Consider the following 20,311-nt stretch of genomic DNA (forward strand, 5'->3'; position numbering starts at 1 on the left):
TGACACATGCATACACACACACACACACACACACACACACTCCCACAGACAGACACACACCCACACTTACATGTACACACACACACACACACACACACACACACACACACACACGAACATACCCGGAGCCGCAGCCAGGTCCTCGCCGTGAGGTTCCCCGGCACAGATGGCCCTCTCAGTGGGGAGGGGCAGGGAACAGGGAGTCCCCTCTGCCACAGAAGGTCGACTCGACCGGCTCAGGGATGACCGTCTGCCAGGGGCAGAGCCAGCGCCCTGCTGTGTCACCCTCAACACTCGACACTCAACACGGACCCACAGACAAGACGCACGCACAGGACATCGCAACTCATAACACAGACAACACGATCATGCGAGACCGTACATAATAAAGACCATAAAGCACTGGACAACAAGCATACTGTGTGCGCGTACGTGACACACTGTGACCCCGTAAACCTTATTCACAGATACAACAGAATGGACAGACAGACAAATATGGCAACAACAGGAAATGGACATACTGTACAGACAAATATGGCAACAACAGGAAATGGACTCACAGACACACGGATAACATGGAGGAGACAACAGACATGCAGTACTGGTCATACAGTAAAGACATTCACACGCAGTGACCACAACATACAACCAAAGATCCTTCATTACTGACAAGATAGAGCAACATAATGCATCTCTATGGAAGCAAAATTCGAACAGTTCCTGTCTGCTTAAAGAGGCGTGTCTGTCGCAAAGTCGTCGTAGTGGGATATCGATCTCTGTCAGATCGGCAGGCAGTTCAGTTCGAATGTAATGTCACTTTATAGGTCTGCTTAAAGGGGGATTTCGCCCCCCTCCCCTTTGCAAAAACAGAACGCGAAAATGTTTGAACGTTTGAGCCTCTCGCTCCGCTTTAACCCTCTCTGATACAACCCACAATGATGAAAACACAGCACGGAAGAATCATACAATCTACATTCTATGGAACACTCACCACAGGACAGAATTTCTGCACAAGATAGACGCACATCCACACTGAGCAAATGGACGTGCAATACACAAATTACACATTGTGCATCAAAACATCAACTCAATGTCTACAGGAACTTTTACTCACTGCACGCACGCACGCACACACACACACACACACACACACACACACACACACACACACACACACACACAAACGCACACACACATACCTACATCACAGTAAATCATAGGCAAGATATAAATTCATGATAGTGGGCGCTCTAAAACAGAATACACAAACATGTTGCACGGATAACAAGGTAAGGAACAGACAGACTCAAAGGCAAGTATAAAGACAACAACCACCCACACTCTTACCCCCAGATCACAGAAGCTAACGCTCCATTGACTGCATGTACAAATGCATGCCAATGTCACCCTTTTTTTTGTTTGCTCTTCACAAGAATTCACATATGGATTTACAAAGAAAACAATAGCTTAACGATATAGAAGACAACCCATTTTGTAGGAAGACAATCATCTTATGAGATTTGCAACAATATGAATCAAAAACAGTATTTGGTAGCATAACAGACAGTGCTTTATTGCAATATGTACAGGCATCAAACCATGACATTCTTTGGTTACTCTCCCATCTTAAAAATGTCCTACTAGGCCTATTCTGCCAAAAAGCTTACCTCAAACAGAATGTTAAAATAAGAGTTTGGTTCCAAAACGCTATATCCACCATTTTAATGAATTTTCATAAATATTTTTTTTTTATTTTGTTTTGCAAGTAATTACAGTGGAACTGTATTGGTTTATGTTTAGTTGATTTATCTTTACTCAATCAAAACAAAAACACTGCATTTTTATTGATATTAGCTGAAAAACACAATTAAATAACATGACTTTTTGATGTTTTTAAAAATGGATATATAGCGTTTTGGAATCAAACTCTTCGTTTGTTTCTCTGCAGTTAAGCAGTTAAGTGCGTATCTTCATTTCGTCAGTTGATCATTTTATGATAAAAGGAAGAGAAACTCACAAAGGGGATCTGATTTAGAATCTTAGGCAGCTCAGATTTGGCCCCTGGGTCGACAAAAAATGTATATACTGAGAGCACAGTACAATACTCGATTCATCCATTCTATGTCCTCTTTAAATTATGTTTAGAAACACGGAACATATTTATTTCAAGTATTTTTTATTGAGGAATCATCTGTATCATTCATCATATCATTCATACATCTTCCAAAACATATAGAAACACGGAAAATATTTAGCTTACAGTCCAAAACCAAAACCCAGAAAAAAACATTTCAGAATCCTGTTTTATGGAATAAAAAGAATGGGATATTCATTAATTTGAGAGAAACAGCACAGAGCACAACAGAGGCATGGATGTATGGTCAGAGATTCAGTTATGAGATTCTAAAAGTGGGCCTAGATTCACTTTTCTAGTAATTTCCAGCAGTGGTCATTTGTATATTTTTGTTTGAAGTTTGAATGAAGTTTGAAGGTACAGTCCACAAAGTGATCCAGTGTTTATGTCCTGGACCTGGTTCTAGAAAGATATATACTGTACAATTATAGCCAATAATCACCTTGCTTGGGAGGGTAATTCGACCTGTTGAGCAACAATTTCAACAGCCTTTCATCAGAATCACACATTGGGACGCAATGTTTTATAATTCTTAAGCACTGTGGCAAATCGAACTACTCTGAGCCACTTCTCTGGCCCCTTAGCTTTGTCCCATAGGTACTCGGGAGAGAGCAGCTTAGTGGGTTTGTGCAGTATAAAGTAGCGGTTAAGATGGCTCTCTTCCTGCCACGCGGCTTCAATGGACTTCTGCTTGTCTATGCTCAGTTGCTCCTCGCATGTGCTGGTCAGTCTGTGCACCACGTCTACATGGCCTCCATAAAGAGCTCCACCGTAGTAGAAATCACCTTGTCCTTTTGGAACATATGCCTGAGATGCCGTCCTGCGCTCGTACGGGAGCTCATTACGCCCAGTGAGGTACCACCCGTTGTGTATGGTTGCCACCAGTTCACCAAACGCCTCCGCGCCAAAGCGGCTTTCAAACACCATGTCCACATCGGTGCAGAAGATGAAGTGGGCCTCGTGGCGGATGTGGTCCTCGATGGCCTTGCGAATGAACTCCATCCTCCTCAAAGAGATCTCCTGCCAGCGGCTAAAGCTCGGGACAGGAAGCACCGTGAGGGACCGTCCAGACGCCAGGGCCACCTGAGGAACCTTGTCCATTTGATCAGTGAAGACATAGTAATGGACTCCGTACCCAAGCATGTAATGCTTCTCAGCACTTTCTAGAAATTGCTTCAAAAGTTGAATATATCTGTAGAGAGGCAAAAAAAAGAGCTGGTTACATCTATGTCATATACAGTACATGCTTCGGTCACTTGGTATTTCAGTATTTGAAGAGATTTTGTGCTTACTTTCCGACTGCAAAGACCGTTGTTGCCACTGTAATATTCAAAGGCTGGTATATGCTGTCAATTACTTTTGGATCAAAAGTTTCTTGCCAAACGATGGGTGCTAACCACGGGGAGACCGTCAGAACATCAGTTCTCCTACAGAGGTGCAAGAAAGATGAGAGAACTGGGGTGGGTTTCCTGAAAGCATTGTAAGTCTAAGATGGTCGTAAAGTCCCTCTTAAGGCCTATTCGGACGGGATTAGTTTTATGGGGGGACGTAGAGTAATGCAGGTTTATCATATGACCTGTAATATAAATGTCCAATTCGGACGGGACTAGACATCTCTGTCATTTTACTTGACATGGGAGGAGTAACTACGTTTACGTTCTGCCGTCACATCTTCGTCGCCGTGCACGTGATACTTTGCGTCAGGTACGTGCGGCATTTTCAGATTTGAAAGACTACACAAATTGGTTAAACTAGCAAACGTTAGCTTTATGTTATGATATTTGATATTGTTAGTTTGAAATGGCTAACAATATCAAGCTATTAGGCAAACTAGCTAACGTCCTATTAGAAGCTGCACAGCATGTTATGTTTTCATTCAGACTATGGTGGAATTGTTTTCAAATCAGGATGTGACGAAATATTACAGACATCTTTACAGAGGGTCGCGTTCGCACGGGATTAATATTACCTAAGGTAATTTCTCCGGACCGTTTTACGGAAGGTAAAAGTGTCTGTAAATGTCACCGACATACTCCGTTATGTTTACTGACATGGCGCGTCCGGACGGGACTACATTACCTGGTAATTATTACTTTACCTGATGTCACCCCATAAAACTAATCCCGTCCGAATAGGCCTTTATTGTATGAACGCTTTAAGATTTGCCGACTGTTCCTGAAACCAGCAGTATAGTAAGTATAGTATAAGTATATACTGTATACTTTTTTGATCCTGTGAGGGAAATTCGGTCTCTGTGAATTAGTGAATTAGTGAACACACACAGCAGCCAGTGAATACACAGTGAGGTGAAGCACACACTAACCTAGAGCAGTGAGCTGCCTGCCCAACAGCTGCGATCAGGGAGCAGTGAGGTTCCTTGCTCAAGGGCACTTCAGCCGTGGACTGGTGGGGGATCAAACCGGCAACCCTCCGGTTACAAACTTGAAGCCCTAACCAGTAGGCCACGGCTGCCCCAAAACTCATATCTTAACTTATCGTAAGGGCATTGTGAAAATACTCTACGAGTGCTCCATAGTTCTCGTTACTGACTTAACGCGTATGCCTCAGTGGAGTCACCAGCAGGATATGCAGGGGGATTACAACTAAGAATATAATGAATAATTATCCAATGTACGTTACCATTTGTTATAGTATTTACTTCAGAATCAGATTTACGACCATTTTGAGCTGTACTTACCTCTGCACCAAAGTCTGTGGCTGTGGGACCTCTGATTGTCTACGACACACAATGTGTTTAGTGTGATGGTTTAAGTATAAACAAGGATAATGTGCACATAAACAAGAATTGAATGATATGGGAATCCTGTTACACACACTTACCCTATTGGATATATCAACTCATCAAGTGTAATCTTTTGAAACATGTGAGCCTCTGAACAATGTGCATTTTCAGGATGGAAAATCATCTCACTGAACCAAGAGAAATGTACAGAGAGTTCATAGATATTTACTGTACGCATACACCTGATGTTTACATGATGTTATATAATGTCTTTTAGTCTGTAAACTGCAAATAAAAACAGCTGTTAATGTAAACACAAGCAAGAAATGAGCTAGAAAATCTACAATGTATTGTATATGCAGGAGATGCTGTGGGCCAGCAAATATATCCTTCTATCCGATAACACATAACATTCTCCACTGTTTAAAAAGACACACCGGTATATACCGGTATAATGGGTTTTAGCCCAGTGTTTCATATTTCTGCATGTAAGGCCTTGTATGCCAGTATAGCCCATCTTTGCATAGGTACTAATATCATGATAAAGCCACAAAAGCAACGTTTTCATTCTTTCTTTATTTTGATAATTCTTTACAGTTTGATAGTCATATGTCATACTGTAGCCTACCTAATTTCTGATTTGAAAATCCAGAGATAAAGACTCCTAAAACACAAACAAATTAATTAAACAAACTTTCAGCAATTTATCCTGCAAATTTCAGTGAGACATTAAAAACAGAAAAGGCTAGTATTTATTTGGACTGTATACACATTAGTTATACAGGAGTAGCCTATGTGCATCATAAGACAAGATCGAATTTTCCTCAAAGGCGCCGTAGTGCATGTTAACAACTAGGCTCCTGTTGATTAATGGGTAGCCTAAAACACTCAAAATATGAACACCATTTTTTTTTAAAAAATCTCAAGATGTTGTTAAAGGCCAGTTTTTGTCGTTTTTGGTATTTGATGGAATTTTAACGTAATTCGGTTGATGATGACAGGTTGGGGACACGTTGAGCCTGTGTTTATTAATTTGAATGTGAATTAATAGGGAAAACATGGAGGTGTTTGGTCGCTTCTAACTTCATCTCTGTTAGGATCCTAATGAATGAACTGGGCTAGCTAAGTGCTATCAGAGTAGCGCCGTGCGCCAGAGCCAGAGCCGGTGAGTGCACGCATTGAAACGTGAGAGGTATGTATCAACTCGTCTTAGTTAAAGGGATATTCCGCCATTTTTGGAAATACGCTCATTTTCCACCTCCCCTCGAGCAAAACAATCGATATTTACCTTGTTCCCGTTCATCCAGCCATTCTGTGAGTCTGGCAATACAACTTTTAGCTTCAGCCTAGCATAGATCACTGAATCGGATTAGACCATTAGCTTCTCGCCTGCTAGCTTCATGTTTAAAAGTGACTAAGATTTCTGATAATTTTCCCATTTAAAACGTGTCTCCTCTCAAATTAGAAAGTGCAATAAGACCAACTGAAAATGAAACCTGGCGTTTTTCTAGGCTGATTTGACATGGAACTACACTCTCATCTGGCGTAATAATCAAGGCAACTTGCAAACGTACCATAGGCGCAGTGATATCGTACGCAGCATCTGAAAATAGTCCCCATAGACATCAAGCAGTAGTAGTGCCAGTAGCTGCAAGTTGCCTTGATTATTACGCCAGATGAGAATGTAGTTCCATGTCAAATCAGCCTAGAAAAACGGCAGGGTTCATTTTCAGTTGGTCTTATTGCACTTTCTAACTTGAGAGGACACACGTTTTAAATGGGAAAATTACCAGAAATATTAGTCACTTTTAAACATGAAGCTAGCAGGCGAGAAGCTAATGGTCTAATCCGATTCAATGATCTATGCTAGGCTGAAGCTAATAGTTGTATCGCCAGACTCACAGAATGGCTGGATGAACGGGAACAAGGTAAATATCGATTGTTTTGCTCGAGGGAAGGTGGAAAATGAGCGTATTTCCACAAATGGCGGAATATCCCTTTAAGGGAATAACATAGTTTAATATGAAAAAACGGTGAAGTGTTCCTTTAAATATGTCATGATCATTTTCTTTACTAACCTGCACAACTCTTTTCTGCAGGCACTGCTACTTCGTGTCATTGTATCTGCTAACGAGGCGCGACGTGTCAAACTTACCGAAGAGCCACAGTCTGCAGATGCACTGATTGACTTCTTACGAGAAAAACTTCAGCTGCAAGGAGACTTTTCGTTACAATTTGAGGACTTGGACAATGCGCTATGTGATTTATCAGATATAGCTGAACTACCAAAGGGTCGTGCAATCTTGCACATAAAGTGGAAAGTGCCTGTCACTGTAAGTGAACTGTGTGACACTCAGTCTCTTGGATCTATATCGTCTCTGGATACGGCAAGTTTAGGTTCTCCGGGGCGGCCTTCATCTGGCGCTTCACCTGACTTTTCGCCTGGCTGTTCACCTAGCCCTTCTACCAACCCTTCACCAGACCACCCAAATGACCAAGATGAAGCCTCACTGGAGGAACAGAGACTGCTTCTAGTGGAGGCATCCAAGAAGGCAAGATTAGATGAGTCTCTCATCAAAGAGAAAATGGATTTGACCTTCTCACTGAGGCGAAAGGAGGTTGTTGACAAACAGCCCATGGTGCAAGATTTGAAAGATAGATGGCCAGCTTTGTTCTTTAAAGACCAGGTAGGAATGGCTGTAAATACTTCTAAACAATTTTCCATTTTTACAGGTCAGCATTACACATTTTCTCAATGTATGACTATTCCTCTGTACATGTTTGTTTTTTCCTGCATTTTACAGATTGGTGAGGAGTTTTTCCGTATTACAAATAAAGACTTAGTTGGAACATTCAGAGCTGCAGTTGAAAAATATGCCCCCCTCCTGCTGAGATTGTACCGAGCCCGAAAAACAGAGTTTGGCAAGGATCTGAATGAGATACTGAGAAGGCTTGATGATGAGGTGTGTGCACAGTACACTACACTACCAAACTATACTTTCACCTAGTGTGATGAAATTGAATGTGTTGAATTACTCGTCTTGCTGTTATTAGAACTCTTTCTATTTTTTTGTTTGAGACTACCAACATTGTAAGACACCGCGAGGAAGCAGCCATGAAAGGACTTCCTGTGTTCCTACGTGAAGATCCTAATCAACTTTTCAATCATTGTCTTGTAAGTATTAATGGTCATTAATAGAACTTCGATTTTACAAGCATAGAGATGCTAAAATGTTATATTGTGGAAAAATGTGTTAATTTCAGTAATTCAATGTAAAACATGAAACTTGTACTGTGTATTATATAGATTCATTAGACGTTAAGTGAAATATTTCTAGCCATTATTTGTGTTAATTATGATGGCTGCTTACAGCTTAAGAAAACCCCAAATTCAGTGTCTCACAAATCAGAATATCACCTACAACCAATAGCTTTTAATAAAGAAATGTCAGCCTTCTGAAAAACATGTTCAGGTACAGTATATGCCTTAAATACTTAGTTTGCCGTCCTTTTGCATGAAACACTGCATCAGTGTGGTGTGGCATGGAGCCAATCCGCATGTGGCACTGCAGAGGTGTTATGGTTCCTTTAAAAGTAGCTTTCAGCACATCTGCATTGTTGTATCTCGTACCTCTGATCTTCCTCTTGACAATACTGCACCACATAGATTCTCTATGGGTTTCAGGTCAGGCGAGGTTGCAGGCCAATGACGCACAGTAATTCCATGGTCATTAAACTTAGGTATTGGTAATATGGGAATTACAGTGCTTGACTGGCCAGCAAACTTACCAGACTTGAACAACATAGGGAACCTATAGGGTATTCTCAAGAGGAAGATGAGACATGAGACCCAACAATGCAGACAAGCTGAAAGCCTCCATCAAGGCAACCTGGACTTCCATAACACCTCAGTAGTGCTACAGGTGGGTTGACTCAATGCGACGCCACATTGATGTAATCCATGCAAAAAGAGGCCAGACCTATACTGTGGTCATATACTGTATGTGTGAATATTATTTTTCAGATGGCAAACATTTCTATATTAAAAATCCAGTTTTGTATTGGTTTAACTTTGTTAGATACTGAATTTGAGGTTTTGTTTACAGGGTTCGTACGGGTACTTGAAATCCATGAAAATGCTTGGATTTTAATGTGGTGTTTTCAAGGTTTGAAAAATGCTTGGATTTTGGGTAAAGTGCTTGTGAATGCTTGAAAGTGCTAGGCCTACATATTTCTCGGCAGTCTGACCCAATAGACCAATTATTAAATGAAGGGAAATAAAATTAATTTGCTGTCTATTAGGGCGCTGCGCTGACAATGACGACGGGTTTGGTGCTTCTCATTCATCACTCCGCAAACATGTCCGTTCGCTAGTCTTCTTCATTGAAAGTGAAAGCAGACGTGTGTTGATGAATGTTTGATGCAAGTTCGATGTGTGTGGTGAACTATTTGTTTCTTAGCAGAAGCCATGAAACGGTAAAGGTTATTTATTTAAAGAGACATCATTTATGAAGTTGTTTTGGCTTTGCCACGCGTTCGCATCCAGTTTGACGTGTCTGGATTTTCCGATAATAATGACAGCAGCAATCTCGTGATGCTGATATTGACTTTTAATTTATGCGCGTGTAAGTCTAAGCTATTGTGCTTGAAGTTAGCTGTGACCGACTAGCCTACTGGTTTTCATCGTTTTAACCACAAAGCCTGTCGACCTTAGGTCTACTAAATTGTTTAGTTAACACCTTGTCATTTCGCGTTTGTCCAGCCATTCACCCCCGTGCGCCCCATGTCATTCAAAACATATTTCGGGATAGCCATCTCTCTTTGAGAAAACGTATGACAATAGTGCTAAGATATTGACACGTTGGCATGCTTGGTAAACATCAGTCTTGCACATAATATTGAGCTGATTTTTTAGTGGAAATGGCTTACTATCGCATTGTGCTGATGGATGAAAAAAGTCGCCTATTTAAAGGCACAGTCTGAATTTTAATCATAGCTCTCCATTTAGTGTGTGCACTTTAACAACTAGTGATGAAGCATATAACAGTAGGGTCTGCCATTTATTTTAGGAGGAGGGGTGTAGGGCATGATACTTTGGAAGGAGAGGGAGTGGTGCATTTGATTTTCTTCGGAGCAACCTCTTCAAACAGCATCAATATCAATAGGCCTATGGTTCACTATCAGGACTAGAGGACTGTAAGGGGGCAGGCTATATGTGATCAAGTAGACCTATATTAAAACATGTAGTCAAAATTATAACGTTATGTTGATTTAAGTTGAAACAAAACATGTTATGAACTGAGAAAATCCATGGTTCTACATCATTGTTGGCAACATGATCATGATAGCCTACATATTTCAGCGATATCTGGTTTAGTCTTGAGTAGGCCTAGGCTACTTTGCTATAAATGAGTTATAGACTTATATATAGACTATATTGTGGTATGTTATAATGTTTGAAATATATGTATCACAGTTTATCAATAGTTCTCATAAAAGTCATCAGATGTCATCATTTAAGGGGTTATTTTTCAAAAATTTCTCCCGGGGGTGCTGGGTATATTTTCCTCTTTTTTGTCCTTTACCAATCACACCCCTGAAATATGGTGTGAATCAATCCATGCTGTTCAACATTATCGAGTGCTGTCAGTAAGAAAAAGAACAAGGAAATTTGATATGACATAGACCAAATAGAGCAGCAGCAAACACTATTGAAATGGTTCCATTTTCTATGCCCCATTCAGTTAACCTAATGATAGCTGCTGGTAGGCCTATGGGCTTAGGTTGTATCAAATTTTCTGGTTCTTTGTCCTACAGTGACCTCAAACAACAGGGCTTTGGATTTGTTCACACTCGATTTCGGTACTGGAAAACTGGTCTTGAAAGTCCTTAAAAAGTGCTTGTATTTGGCCATGAAAAAGGTGTACGAACCCTGTGTTTAGCTGTAAGCCATAATCATTCAAATTAACACAAACAATAGCTAGAAATATTTCACGTAATGTGTAAAGAATCTGTATAATATACGAGTTTCATGTTTTGCATCGAATTACTGAAATTAACAAACTTCTCCACAATACAATTTTTTTTTAGATCTACCTGTAAAGTGAAAAATAGAAAATTGGAGAGTTTATTTGTGTTTTACCCTCGGACTGCTTGAGAGAGGGATGGAAAGTTAATTGCCTGGTGTGTGTGTGTGTGTGTGTGTGTGTGTGTGTGTGTCTGTGTGTCTGTGTGTCTGTGTCTGTGTGTGTGTGTCCGTGTGTGTGTGTGTGTGTGTCAGTTTGAGATGTAGAGGGGATGCCTAACTCTCTACAAGAACATTTAACATGTAAGAGCATGTAGTTTGTGTGATGGGAGTTTGAATTGAAAATCATATTTCTTTATGTCCTCAAACAGGAAACTGATTCAGATGACGTGGCTGCCAAGGGAGTCTCTGTGGGAATTCTGTATGTCCTTGAGGACTGTGTGGCTGAAGCCTCATCTCCCAAGATTCAAAACATCGCAGTCATCTTGGAGGAATCAATAGCAGTAGAGGACCTTCCGGATACTCCCACTGCCTTGGCCTACCTTCTTGGCCTCCTTTATGCACTCAACATTTCTTATCCTAAGCACCTTAAGTACACCTTTGAAACACTTCAGAAGGTTTTCATGGACATTGACCCAAAATGCTCTAACCGTGTGCGATCCCTAAAGAAAAAGCTTGGTTTTGCCTAACATTGCAAAAAAAAAAGTAATGCTCATAGTCATCTCTGACTAATTGCTGGCTAGTGACTGAAAAGTGTGTAGAATGTTACAAACATTGTTACAGCTACAGTCTTTGTTTCAGCTGGGAGGCTAGTATTTGTGAAATGTCACACCCATTTGTATTGTTCTCTTAGCAAAACATATATACTGTAGGCTTACAATGTGACATTTGACATGGAATATTTGCTAGGACAATTTTTTTTACTGCAGAATGTTCTTTGTTCTGTGAAGACTTCTGTGAATTTAAATACTGATCAAGACCGAGAAAATCATTCTGAAAAGAGGCCTCTTTTCTGTAATTTTCTTCATCTAGGCTAATATTCTGTCTTGATAATTTGAAAATAAATTGTCTAAGTGTACATTTGTGTATGTGGATTTGCTTTGTTAATAGTTACTAGCTAACATTTTGTACTATGTTGAACTAAAAACTATTTGTAAGGACAACAGCATTTTTGTAGTTGGGATAATCACATCATTGTTAACTCAACAAACAAACTTACGTTGGCAGAATGATGAATTTTAAGTTGTGCCCACTGGCAGAACGAACAATTGTTCGTAAAGACAACAGCATTTTTGTAGTTGCAAAAACGCAAAAATCTTTGTTGGGAAAACATGAAATTTTGAATGCAGAAGGTTGCCATTGAATTTCACATTGTCACAAGCTTTTATTTTTTACAGTGTATGATAATCTGGCCACACAACCCAAAAGGGCAAGAAAGCCGAACAAACATACGTCCAAATTGTTAAATTAAAAAATACATTTTTCTAAAGTTTGGCCACTGTGTCTGGACTTATTTTATATAACAAATAGTAATGGAATGTCGTGAGAGAGAACAATGCCAAAAGAGGAAGAACAGGACTATGCAATAGGATACTATTAGACACTATTATAAACATGAAACATATATGAAACATATAAAACTGTTCATTATTTTTTTCGTACGGGACATTTGGTATCCCCTAATGTTGACTCTATGGCTACTCTTGCCATAGACATTATTTTAAATGGAAAGTTATTGTGAAATCTGTAAAGTAGAACGTTTGCTTGGTTCTAAAAGCATATATGCTTATTGCACCCATGATAGAATAAGCTTGAGCACTCAAGTGAGGCCTGATGACACAAATAAAAAAATAAATGATAGGAAATCAATTAACTAATAGACTATAAAGTGTTGAATGACTTACCCAAACACTATAATAGTTACGGTCAGAATGGCTTGGTAATGTTTCAGATGATGCAGCATGTTGTTGATGGCAAGAGGATCACTTAGCTCTTATGGAATCAAAATGATACATAGTTTAGCTTTTGATGTTTATGGGAATAGGGCTGTCACAACGGAATACTTCACCTGGACTGACTCAAGCCACACCTCCATTTGCTCTGCCTTCCAATAACGCACAAGCTTAGAATGCAACAGAACCTATACAGTAGGTTAACTTCTTGGAGAAAAAAACAAGTGTAACATAGCAGCTCTAGCAAGAAACAGAGTGGAGGCCACACACCGATTTTAAGTAAATAAAGTATATGTTTTGGAAAATAATAAGATATTAAGAAAGTCAGCGTAATGGTGTGTAAAACAAAAGTGTAATGCCAGTCAGTGTCCAGGGGTATGTGCAGCGAAATGAAAAACCCCGGCCCATAGTCACCTGCTCCAGAGAGTACAGTAAGAGAGCGCAGACACAGAAGTGGGAGGCACCAAAGATAAGATCTTTGGACACACACACACACACACACACACACACACACACACACACACTATATGCAAGTAATACAGTATTCACAGACTGATGTGGATGTCCCATATCAGTAAAAGGTTTCATGCTGGTATGGTGTGGTATGTGGATGGGATAATGCCTTGCATGTCTGTCTTTGAGTTAACATTAGCCTTCGTAAGGTGTTTTTATTTTTGTTACAGAGTAGACCCACCACCAACAGTGTGGATTGCTTAGCTGGAATGATGTTTTTTTCCATACTTTCATCTTATTAAAACAGGCCTAACTGTGGGCATGTAATTGAGAAAGCAAACTAGAAATGTACATGTAAATGTAAATGTTGCACACATTTTTGAATATTTGTTAAACTTTGGCCACTATACCTATTTTCTATGCATACATTTATGTTCATATGATTATAGTTGACACTATAGTCACACCACAGTGTGTTCAGGACCTATATTTCCATACACAACATTTTATGGAAATGTTGACTGCATGGCTACAGACTTCTTGCAAAGTGATTGAATGCATTTTAGTATTTTGACAATAAAAATGACCCTGATGAAGGCGTAAGCCGCAACGTTGGTCAATAAAGAAATATCTTGAAGTTCCGAGTGTGCCAGACATGTAAATATCGCACACGTTTGTGAATATCTACTAAACTTTGGGGTGTTGTTGTTGGGGTGACATGTAAGCATCATAAGAATATAACACGTCATGCACATTAATGATGCCTCTGACTGTTGTCATTATGTGTCACGGTTTTTGACAGTTTAGTTTCGGTTTTTGACGTTTCAAAAACCGAATGACAACTTGACAACAGTCTCAAACATGAATAATGTGTCATTAATGTGCATGACATGTGTCGTGTCATTCTTATGACGGTTACATGTCACCCTTATGTAGACCCCTTCAAATAAAGTGTTAGGCCTAGCCTACGATATAGGTATTTCAGTGTAGTGAATTAGTGAATACTAGTGCAGTGCCTGTACAAACAATGTTTTCCAAGAAATGTGTTGCCCAATAACGTTGATACAGGTAGATCATGTTTGATGGCTCAGATGCTGAGCTTCTGTATGATGATTGATTGGAGGAACCGTCATAGTGGCTGGAGTGTTTTTGATTAACAGCATATTTCGCGATTGCACAAGAAGTTTCAACAGAGATTTTGATCTTACAAACAGCGGCGGCATCTCACGACACGGCATCTCACGACACGCATCTCAATGCGTGTCGTAGTTCTAGATCTTTATATATTTAATACCTTTATAAGATGGGGGGGGGGGGGGGGGGCAGAGATGAATGTGTCATGGGGTGAGGAAAGGTGTAAAAATGAACATATCTGGTTTCTATTTGGTATATTGTTTTGAATTTTGGAATCATGGTATTGTGATATCCTGTTAAATGTTACCTTTTACCTGGAGTTGAGTTCACAAAATGGTTGTGTCCCTTTAAGGGGAACTGGGGGGGTGGAGTTACGTGTGTGTGTGTGTGCGTGTGGTGTGGAGTTCTGAGAGTGAAGTTGGACAGAGTGTCGAGAGGTGCGGTGTTCGTGAATAGCACTATTATTAGCGTGAGTTGTGGCTAACAGCAACTCGTTTGTTATTTGATTGATCAATAAAGAGCTGAAGTTTCAACAAGAGTCTGGAGTCTTACAGTATAAAGACCTACCCTGAAGGAAAACATGTAAATGTTGCACACCCAAGTTAAATGTTTGCTAAACAGTTTGGCTATAACAACACGATTAGACATTATTTTCCTGACAATGTTCTTGTCTGTTGGGCCACAAATTCTCATCCACAACATATGACAACTTGTTCAACCATTTAGTATGTAAAGACTTCTACTATTCAACAGAGACCCCACACTGTAAAAAAATTGCTGTTAATTAACAGCAATTTTGCAACAGCATTCTACTGTTTTTCCACAACACAGTCAACTACTGTGGAAATACTGTATTACTTTCAGACAGGTGTGATGTTGAGCATAAACAGTAACTACTGTAGGAAAGCAGCATCAGCCGTGCACATAGAGAGTAGAAGTGGAATGTTCGACTTCTGGAAATTCTCACGGCTTCTTCAGTTTTCTCGTTGAAGTGCTGCTGAATGGAAGACGAAACAGTGGCGTCTGAAGGCCGAAACAGTGGCGTCTGAGTAAGTATGCTCCTATATGCTTTATTTATGCAGTTACCTAGTCTATTCAGCGAAAACGTACTTCCATAACACCAGTTACTTATCTAGCTTTATTTGCTGATATTTTCCGAAGATTTGCTGGCCGGCAGATATTGCTCATATTTACACGCCAGCTACGTCTAGCTTGCACAAGCTAATTTAGCTCACTTTAAACAGGGCTAAATCCTGTCCAACTTGGGCTTTGTTACCTTTTTAATTAAAGCTAAACTCAGAGTTTAAAATCAGCAAAATTTAATTTGGTTTAACGCTAACGTAATGTGTTTGCCTGTGAACAACAAAAGTTCGCTTGCGTTAGCTAGCATTAGCTTGTTAGCTAGCGAGCGTTAAAGCGTAAAAAACCCACCTTCTACCTCAAAAGCTCTCTAATGAAATGTACATTTATGTATCTGCATTAGTTATTCACAAGTGGCTCCAGTGTGGTTTGGGGGTCTACGCTTTCTCATCCTGTCCTATACCCAAGTAAAGTAAGCTATACAGTTTTACATTTGATTTATTTGACTTTTGGTCTAAACATTAATAATAAAAATAACCATATGCCTCTGTAGCTGGTGTTACCAGTTCAGGATGTAGTGAAGGTTAATGTCAACATGCAAATGCCTTATTTGTCTGCTTTAATAAAAGCCACCTTCTACCTCAAAAGCTCTCTGAAATGTACCTTATGTATCTGTGTTACAGGATATTCAAGTGGCTCCAGTCTGGTTTGGGTGTCTACGCTTTCTCATCCTGCACACACACAGATTTGCAACAATGTGAATCAAAAACAGTATTTGGTAGCATAAGTTACATACAGTGCTTTATTGAAATATGTACAGGCATCAAACCATCACATTCTTTGGTTACTCTCCCATCTTAAAAATGTCCTACTACTAGGCCTATTCTGCCAACAGGCTTACCTCAAACAAAATGTTTGTTTCTCTGCAGTTAAGTGCGTATTTCCATTTTGTCAGTTGATCATTTTATGATAAAAGGAAGAGAAACTCACAAAGGGGATCTGATTTAGAATCTTCGCAGCTCAGATTTGGCCCCTTGGTCGACAAAAAATGTATATACAGAGAGCACAGCACAATACTCGATTCATCCATTATATGTCCTCTTTAAATTATGTTTAGAAACACAGAAAATATTTAGCTTACAGTCCAAAACCAAAACCCAGAAAAAAAACATTTCATGGTAATAGTTTCACTCAGAATCGTGTTTTATGGAATAAAAATAAGGGAATATTCATTCATTTGAGAGAAACAGCACAGAGCACAACAGAGGCATGGATGTATGGCCAGAGATTCAGTTATGAGATTCTAAAAGTGGGCCTAGATTCACTTTCAGGCATGCAAACTGGTCAGGGGTGAAAAAGGTGGGACTCTTCTCCGACCCCCAGATGGTTCAAACTGCACGTATTCTTCATCAAAAGAACTCGTTAAGTCTACATTTTTGTCTAATTTCGCTGACTTTCATAACATTAGAAGAAAACAACCTACGCCCGTTGCTTCACTCAGCGTCTTTTTCTAATAGAAGTTGAAAGTTTCAACTAGCCCACCTGTGAAATCCCTCGGCATCTCTCCTCCATCTGTCCAGAATCACTATTCCACCTGAGACGCATCTATCTGCGCTCACAACAGGGAGGCTATATTGGCGTGCGCGTTCTGTTCGTTGCGTCTTTGTCAACAATTAGCTTCCACTCGCCGAAAGGTGAGGAGTTTGCATGCCTGCACTTTTCTAGTCATTTCCAGCGGTGGTCATTTGTATATTTTTGTTGGAAGTTTGAAACAAGTTTGAAGTTTGAAGGTACAGTCCACAAAGTGATCCAGTGTTTGTGTCCTGGACCTGCTTCTAGAAAGATATATACTGTACAATTATAGCCAATAATCACCTTGCTTGGGAGGGTAATTCGACCTGTTGAGCAACAATTTCAACAGCCTTTCATCAGAATCACACATTGGGACGCAAGTTTCGATTGTCTTTAAGCACTGTGGCAAATCGAACTACTCTGAGGTACTCCTCTGGCCCCTTGGCTTTGTCCCATAGGTACTCGGGAGAGAGCAGCTTAGTGGGTTTGTGCAGTATAAAGTAGCGGTTAAGATGGCTCTCTTCCTGCCACGCGGCTTCAATGGACTTCTGCTTGTCTATGCTCAGTTGCTCCTCGCATGTGCTGGTCAGTCTGTGCACCACGTCTACATGGCCTCCATAAAGAGCTCCACCGTAGTAGAAATCACCTTGTCCTTTTGGAACATATGCCTGAGATGCCGTCCTGCGCTCGTACGGGAGCTCATTACGCCCAGTGAGGTACCACCAGGGGTGTATGGTTGCCACCAGTTCACCAAACGCCTCCGCGCCAAAGCGGTTTTCAAACACCATGTCCACATCGGTGCAGAAGATGAAGTGGGCCTCGTGGCGGATGTGGTCCTCGATGGCCTTGCGAATGAACTCCATCCTCCTCAAAGAGATCTCCTGCCAGCGGCTAAAGCTCGGGACCGGAAGCACCGTAAGGGACCGTCCAGACGCCAGGGCCACCTGAGGAACCTTGTCCATTTGATCAGTGAAGACATAGTAATGGACTCCGTACCCAAGCATGTAATGCTTCTCAGCACTTTCTAGAAATTGCTTCAAAAGTTGAATATATCTGTAGAGAGGCAAAAAAAAGAGCTGGTTACATCTATGTCATATACAGTACATGCTTCGGTCACTAACTTGGTATTTCAGTATTTGAAGAGATTTTGTGCTTACTTTCCGACTGCAAAGACCGTTGTTGCCACTGTAATATTCAAAGGCTGGTATATGCTATCAATTACTTTTGGATCAAAAGTTTCTTGCCAAACGATGGGTGCTAACCACGGGGAGACCGTCAGAACATCAGTTCTCCTACAGAGGTGCAAGAAAGATGAGAGAACTGGGGTGGGTTTCCTGAAAGCATTGTAAGTCTAAGATGGTCGTAAAGTCCCTCTTAAGGCCTATTCGGACGGGATTAGTTTTATGGGGGGACGTAGAGTAATGCAGGTTTATCATATGACCTGTAATATAAATGTCCAATTCGGACGGGACTAGACATCTCTGTCATTTTACTTGACATGGGAGGAGTAACTACGTTTACGTTCTGCCGTCACATCTTCGTCGCCGTGCACGTGATACTTTGCGTCAGGTACGTGCGGCATTTTCAGATTTGAAAGACTACACAAATTGGTTAAACTAGCAAACGTTAGCTTTATGTTATGATATTTGATATTGTTAGTTTGAAATGGCTAACAATATCAAGCTATTAGGCAAACTAGCTAACGTCCTATTAGAAGCTGCACAGCATGTTATGTTTTCATTCAGACTATGGTGGAATTGTTTTCAAATCAGGATGTGACGAAATATTACAGACATCTTTACAGAGGGTCGCGTTCGCACGGGATTAATATTACCTAAGGTAATTTCTCCGGACCGTTTTACGGAAGGTAAAAGTGTCTGTAAATGTCACCGACATACTCCGTTATGTTTACTGACATGGCGCGTCCGGACGGGACTACATTACCTGGTAATTATTACTTTACCTGATGTCACCCCATAAAACTAATCCCGTCCGAATAGGCCTTTATTGTATGAACGCTTTAAGATTTGCCGACTGTTCCTGAAACCAGCAGTATAGTAAGTATAGTATAAGTATATACTGTATACTTTTTTGATCCTGTGAGGGAAATTCGGTCTCTGTGAATTAGTGAATTAGTGAACACACACAGCACGCAGTGAATACACAGTGAGGTGAAGCACACACTAACCTAGAGCAGTGAGCTGCCTGCCCAACAGCTGCGATCAGGGAGCAGTGAGGTTCCTTGCTCAAGGGCACTTCAGCCGTGGACTGGTGGGGGATCAAACCGGCAACCCTCCGGTTACAAACTTGAAGCCCTAACCAGTAGGCCACGGCTGCCCCAAAACTCATATCTTAACTTATCGTAAGGGCATTGTGAAAATACTCTACGAGTGCTCCATAGTTCTCGTTACTGACTTAACGCGTATGCCTCAGTGGAGTCACCAGCAGGATATGCAGGGGGATTACAACTAAGAATATAATGAATAATTATCCAATGTACGTTACCATTTGTTATAGTATTTACTTCAGAATCAGATTTACGACCATTTTGAGCTGTACTTACCTCTGCACCAAAGTCTGTGGCTGTGGGACCTCTGATTGTCTACGACACACAATGTGTTTAGTGTGATGGTTTAAGTATAAACAAGGATAATGTGCACATAAACAAGAATTGAATGATATGGGAATCCTGTTACACACACTTACCCTATTGGATATATCAACTCATCAAGTGTAATCTTTTGAAACATGTGAGCCTCTGAAAAATTTGCATTTTCAGGATGGAAAATCATCTCACTGAACCAAGAGAAATGTACAGAGAGTTCATAGATATTTACTGTACGCATACACCTGATGTTTACATGATGTTATATAATGTCTTTTAGTCTGTAAACTGCAAATAAAAACAGCTGTTAATGTAAACACAAGCAAGAAATGAGCTAGAAAATCTACAATGTATTGTATATGCAGGAGATGCTGTGGGCCAGCAAATATATCCTTCTATCCGATAACACATAACATTCTCCACTGTTTAAAAAGACACACCGGTATATACCGGTATAATGGGTTTTAGCCCAGTGTTTCATATTTCTGCATGTAAGGCCTTGTATGCCAGTATAGCCCATCTTTGCATAGGTACTAATATCATGATAAAGCCACAAAAGCAACGTTTTCATTCTTTCTTTATTTTGATAATTCTTTACAGTTTGATAGTCATA

At 40.3% G+C, this 20,311-nt stretch overlaps 3 protein-coding genes across 7 annotated transcripts; 1 reads left to right on the plus strand and 2 right to left on the minus strand.

Annotated features, from left to right (window-relative positions):
* Nucleotides 1-1,626: 1,626 nt before the first annotated feature.
* LOC134068973 (globoside alpha-1,3-N-acetylgalactosaminyltransferase 1-like) lies at nucleotides 1,627-13,136 on the minus strand. 4 transcript variants are annotated; one of them, XM_062524804.1, is made up of 7 exons: nucleotides 12,807-13,136; nucleotides 12,122-12,218; nucleotides 5,506-5,541; nucleotides 4,976-5,065; nucleotides 4,833-4,871; nucleotides 3,427-3,561; nucleotides 1,628-3,326 (listed from the first exon to the last, which is right to left on the minus strand). In XM_062524804.1, exons 2-7 carry the CDS (start codon nucleotides 12,190-12,192, stop codon nucleotides 2,636-2,638), a joined length of 1,062 nt encoding a protein of 353 aa, XP_062380788.1. In that variant the 5' UTR covers nucleotides 12,193-12,218; nucleotides 12,807-13,136; the 3' UTR covers nucleotides 1,628-2,635. The 4 variants fall into 4 exon arrangements, with proteins under 4 accessions (XP_062380791.1, XP_062380788.1, XP_062380789.1 ...); XM_062524805.1 differs by lacking the exon at nucleotides 12,122-12,218 and having other exon boundaries at nucleotides 1,629-3,326; nucleotides 12,807-13,134; XM_062524807.1 differs by lacking the exons at nucleotides 3,427-3,561; nucleotides 12,807-13,136 and having other exon boundaries at nucleotides 1,627-3,326; nucleotides 12,122-12,759.
* On the plus strand, nucleotides 3,717-11,980 carry LOC134068972 (uncharacterized). 2 transcript variants are annotated; one of them, XM_062524803.1, is made up of 6 exons: nucleotides 3,717-4,108; nucleotides 5,975-6,069; nucleotides 6,977-7,564; nucleotides 7,682-7,840; nucleotides 7,957-8,052; nucleotides 11,274-11,980. In XM_062524803.1, exons 3-6 carry the CDS (start codon nucleotides 7,463-7,465, stop codon nucleotides 11,589-11,591), a joined length of 675 nt encoding a protein of 224 aa, XP_062380787.1. In that variant the 5' UTR covers nucleotides 3,717-4,108; nucleotides 5,975-6,069; nucleotides 6,977-7,462; the 3' UTR covers nucleotides 11,592-11,980. The 2 variants fall into 2 exon arrangements, with proteins under 2 accessions (XP_062380787.1, XP_062380786.1); XM_062524802.1 differs by lacking the exons at nucleotides 3,717-4,108; nucleotides 5,975-6,069 and having other exon boundaries at nucleotides 6,888-7,564.
* Nucleotides 13,137-16,331: 3,195 nt separating the features above from the next.
* LOC134068564 (globoside alpha-1,3-N-acetylgalactosaminyltransferase 1-like) lies at nucleotides 16,332-19,843 on the minus strand. The gene is made up of 4 exons (XM_062524248.1): nucleotides 19,800-19,843; nucleotides 19,657-19,695; nucleotides 18,251-18,385; nucleotides 16,332-18,146 (listed from the first exon to the last, which is right to left on the minus strand). The coding sequence occupies exons 1-4, from the start codon at nucleotides 19,841-19,843 to the stop codon at nucleotides 17,456-17,458; spliced, it is 909 nt and encodes a 302-aa protein (XP_062380232.1). The 3' UTR covers nucleotides 16,332-17,455.
* Between the last annotated feature and the right edge of the window lie 468 nt (nucleotides 19,844-20,311).

Source organism: Sardina pilchardus, chromosome 21 (genome assembly GCF_963854185.1).
Source record: "Sardina pilchardus chromosome 21, fSarPil1.1, whole genome shotgun sequence".
NCBI classification, from domain to species: Eukaryota; Metazoa; Chordata; class Actinopteri; order Clupeiformes; family Clupeidae; genus Sardina; species Sardina pilchardus.

Bases quoted from the DNA above. Each gene is read 5' to 3' on its own strand.
- LOC134068972 (XM_062524802.1), top strand. From the start codon at position 6,935: ATGATCATTTTCTTTACTAACCTGCACAACTCTTTTCTGCAGGCACTG. The intron at 7,841-7,956 runs GTGTGTGCACAG...TTTTTGTTTGAG, and splicing joins TGAGAAGGCTTGATGATGAG to ACTACCAACATTGTAAGACA. The intron at 8,053-11,273 runs GTAAGTATTAAT...GTCCTCAAACAG, and splicing joins AACTTTTCAATCATTGTCTT to GAAACTGATTCAGATGACGT.
- LOC134068973 (XM_062524804.1), bottom strand. From the start codon at position 12,192: ATGCTGTTGTCTTTACGAACAATTGTTCGTTCTGCCAGTGGGCACAAC. The intron at 5,066-5,505 runs GTAGGCTACAGT...CTCTTGGTTCAG, and splicing joins ATTTTCAAATCAGAAATTAG to TGAGATGATTTTCCATCCTG. The intron at 3,327-3,426 runs GTAAGCACAAAA...GCCTCTCTACAG, and splicing joins ACGGTCTTTGCAGTCGGAAA to ATATATTCAACTTTTGAAGC.
- LOC134068564 (XM_062524248.1), bottom strand. From the start codon at position 19,843: ATGTTTCAAAAGATTACACTTGATGAGTTGATATATCCAATAGG. The intron at 18,386-19,656 runs GTAAGTACAGCT...GCACCTCTGTAG, and splicing joins CCACAGACTTTGGTGCAGAG to GAGAACTGATGTTCTGACGG. The intron at 18,147-18,250 runs GTAAGCACAAAA...GCCTCTCTACAG, and splicing joins ACGGTCTTTGCAGTCGGAAA to ATATATTCAACTTTTGAAGC.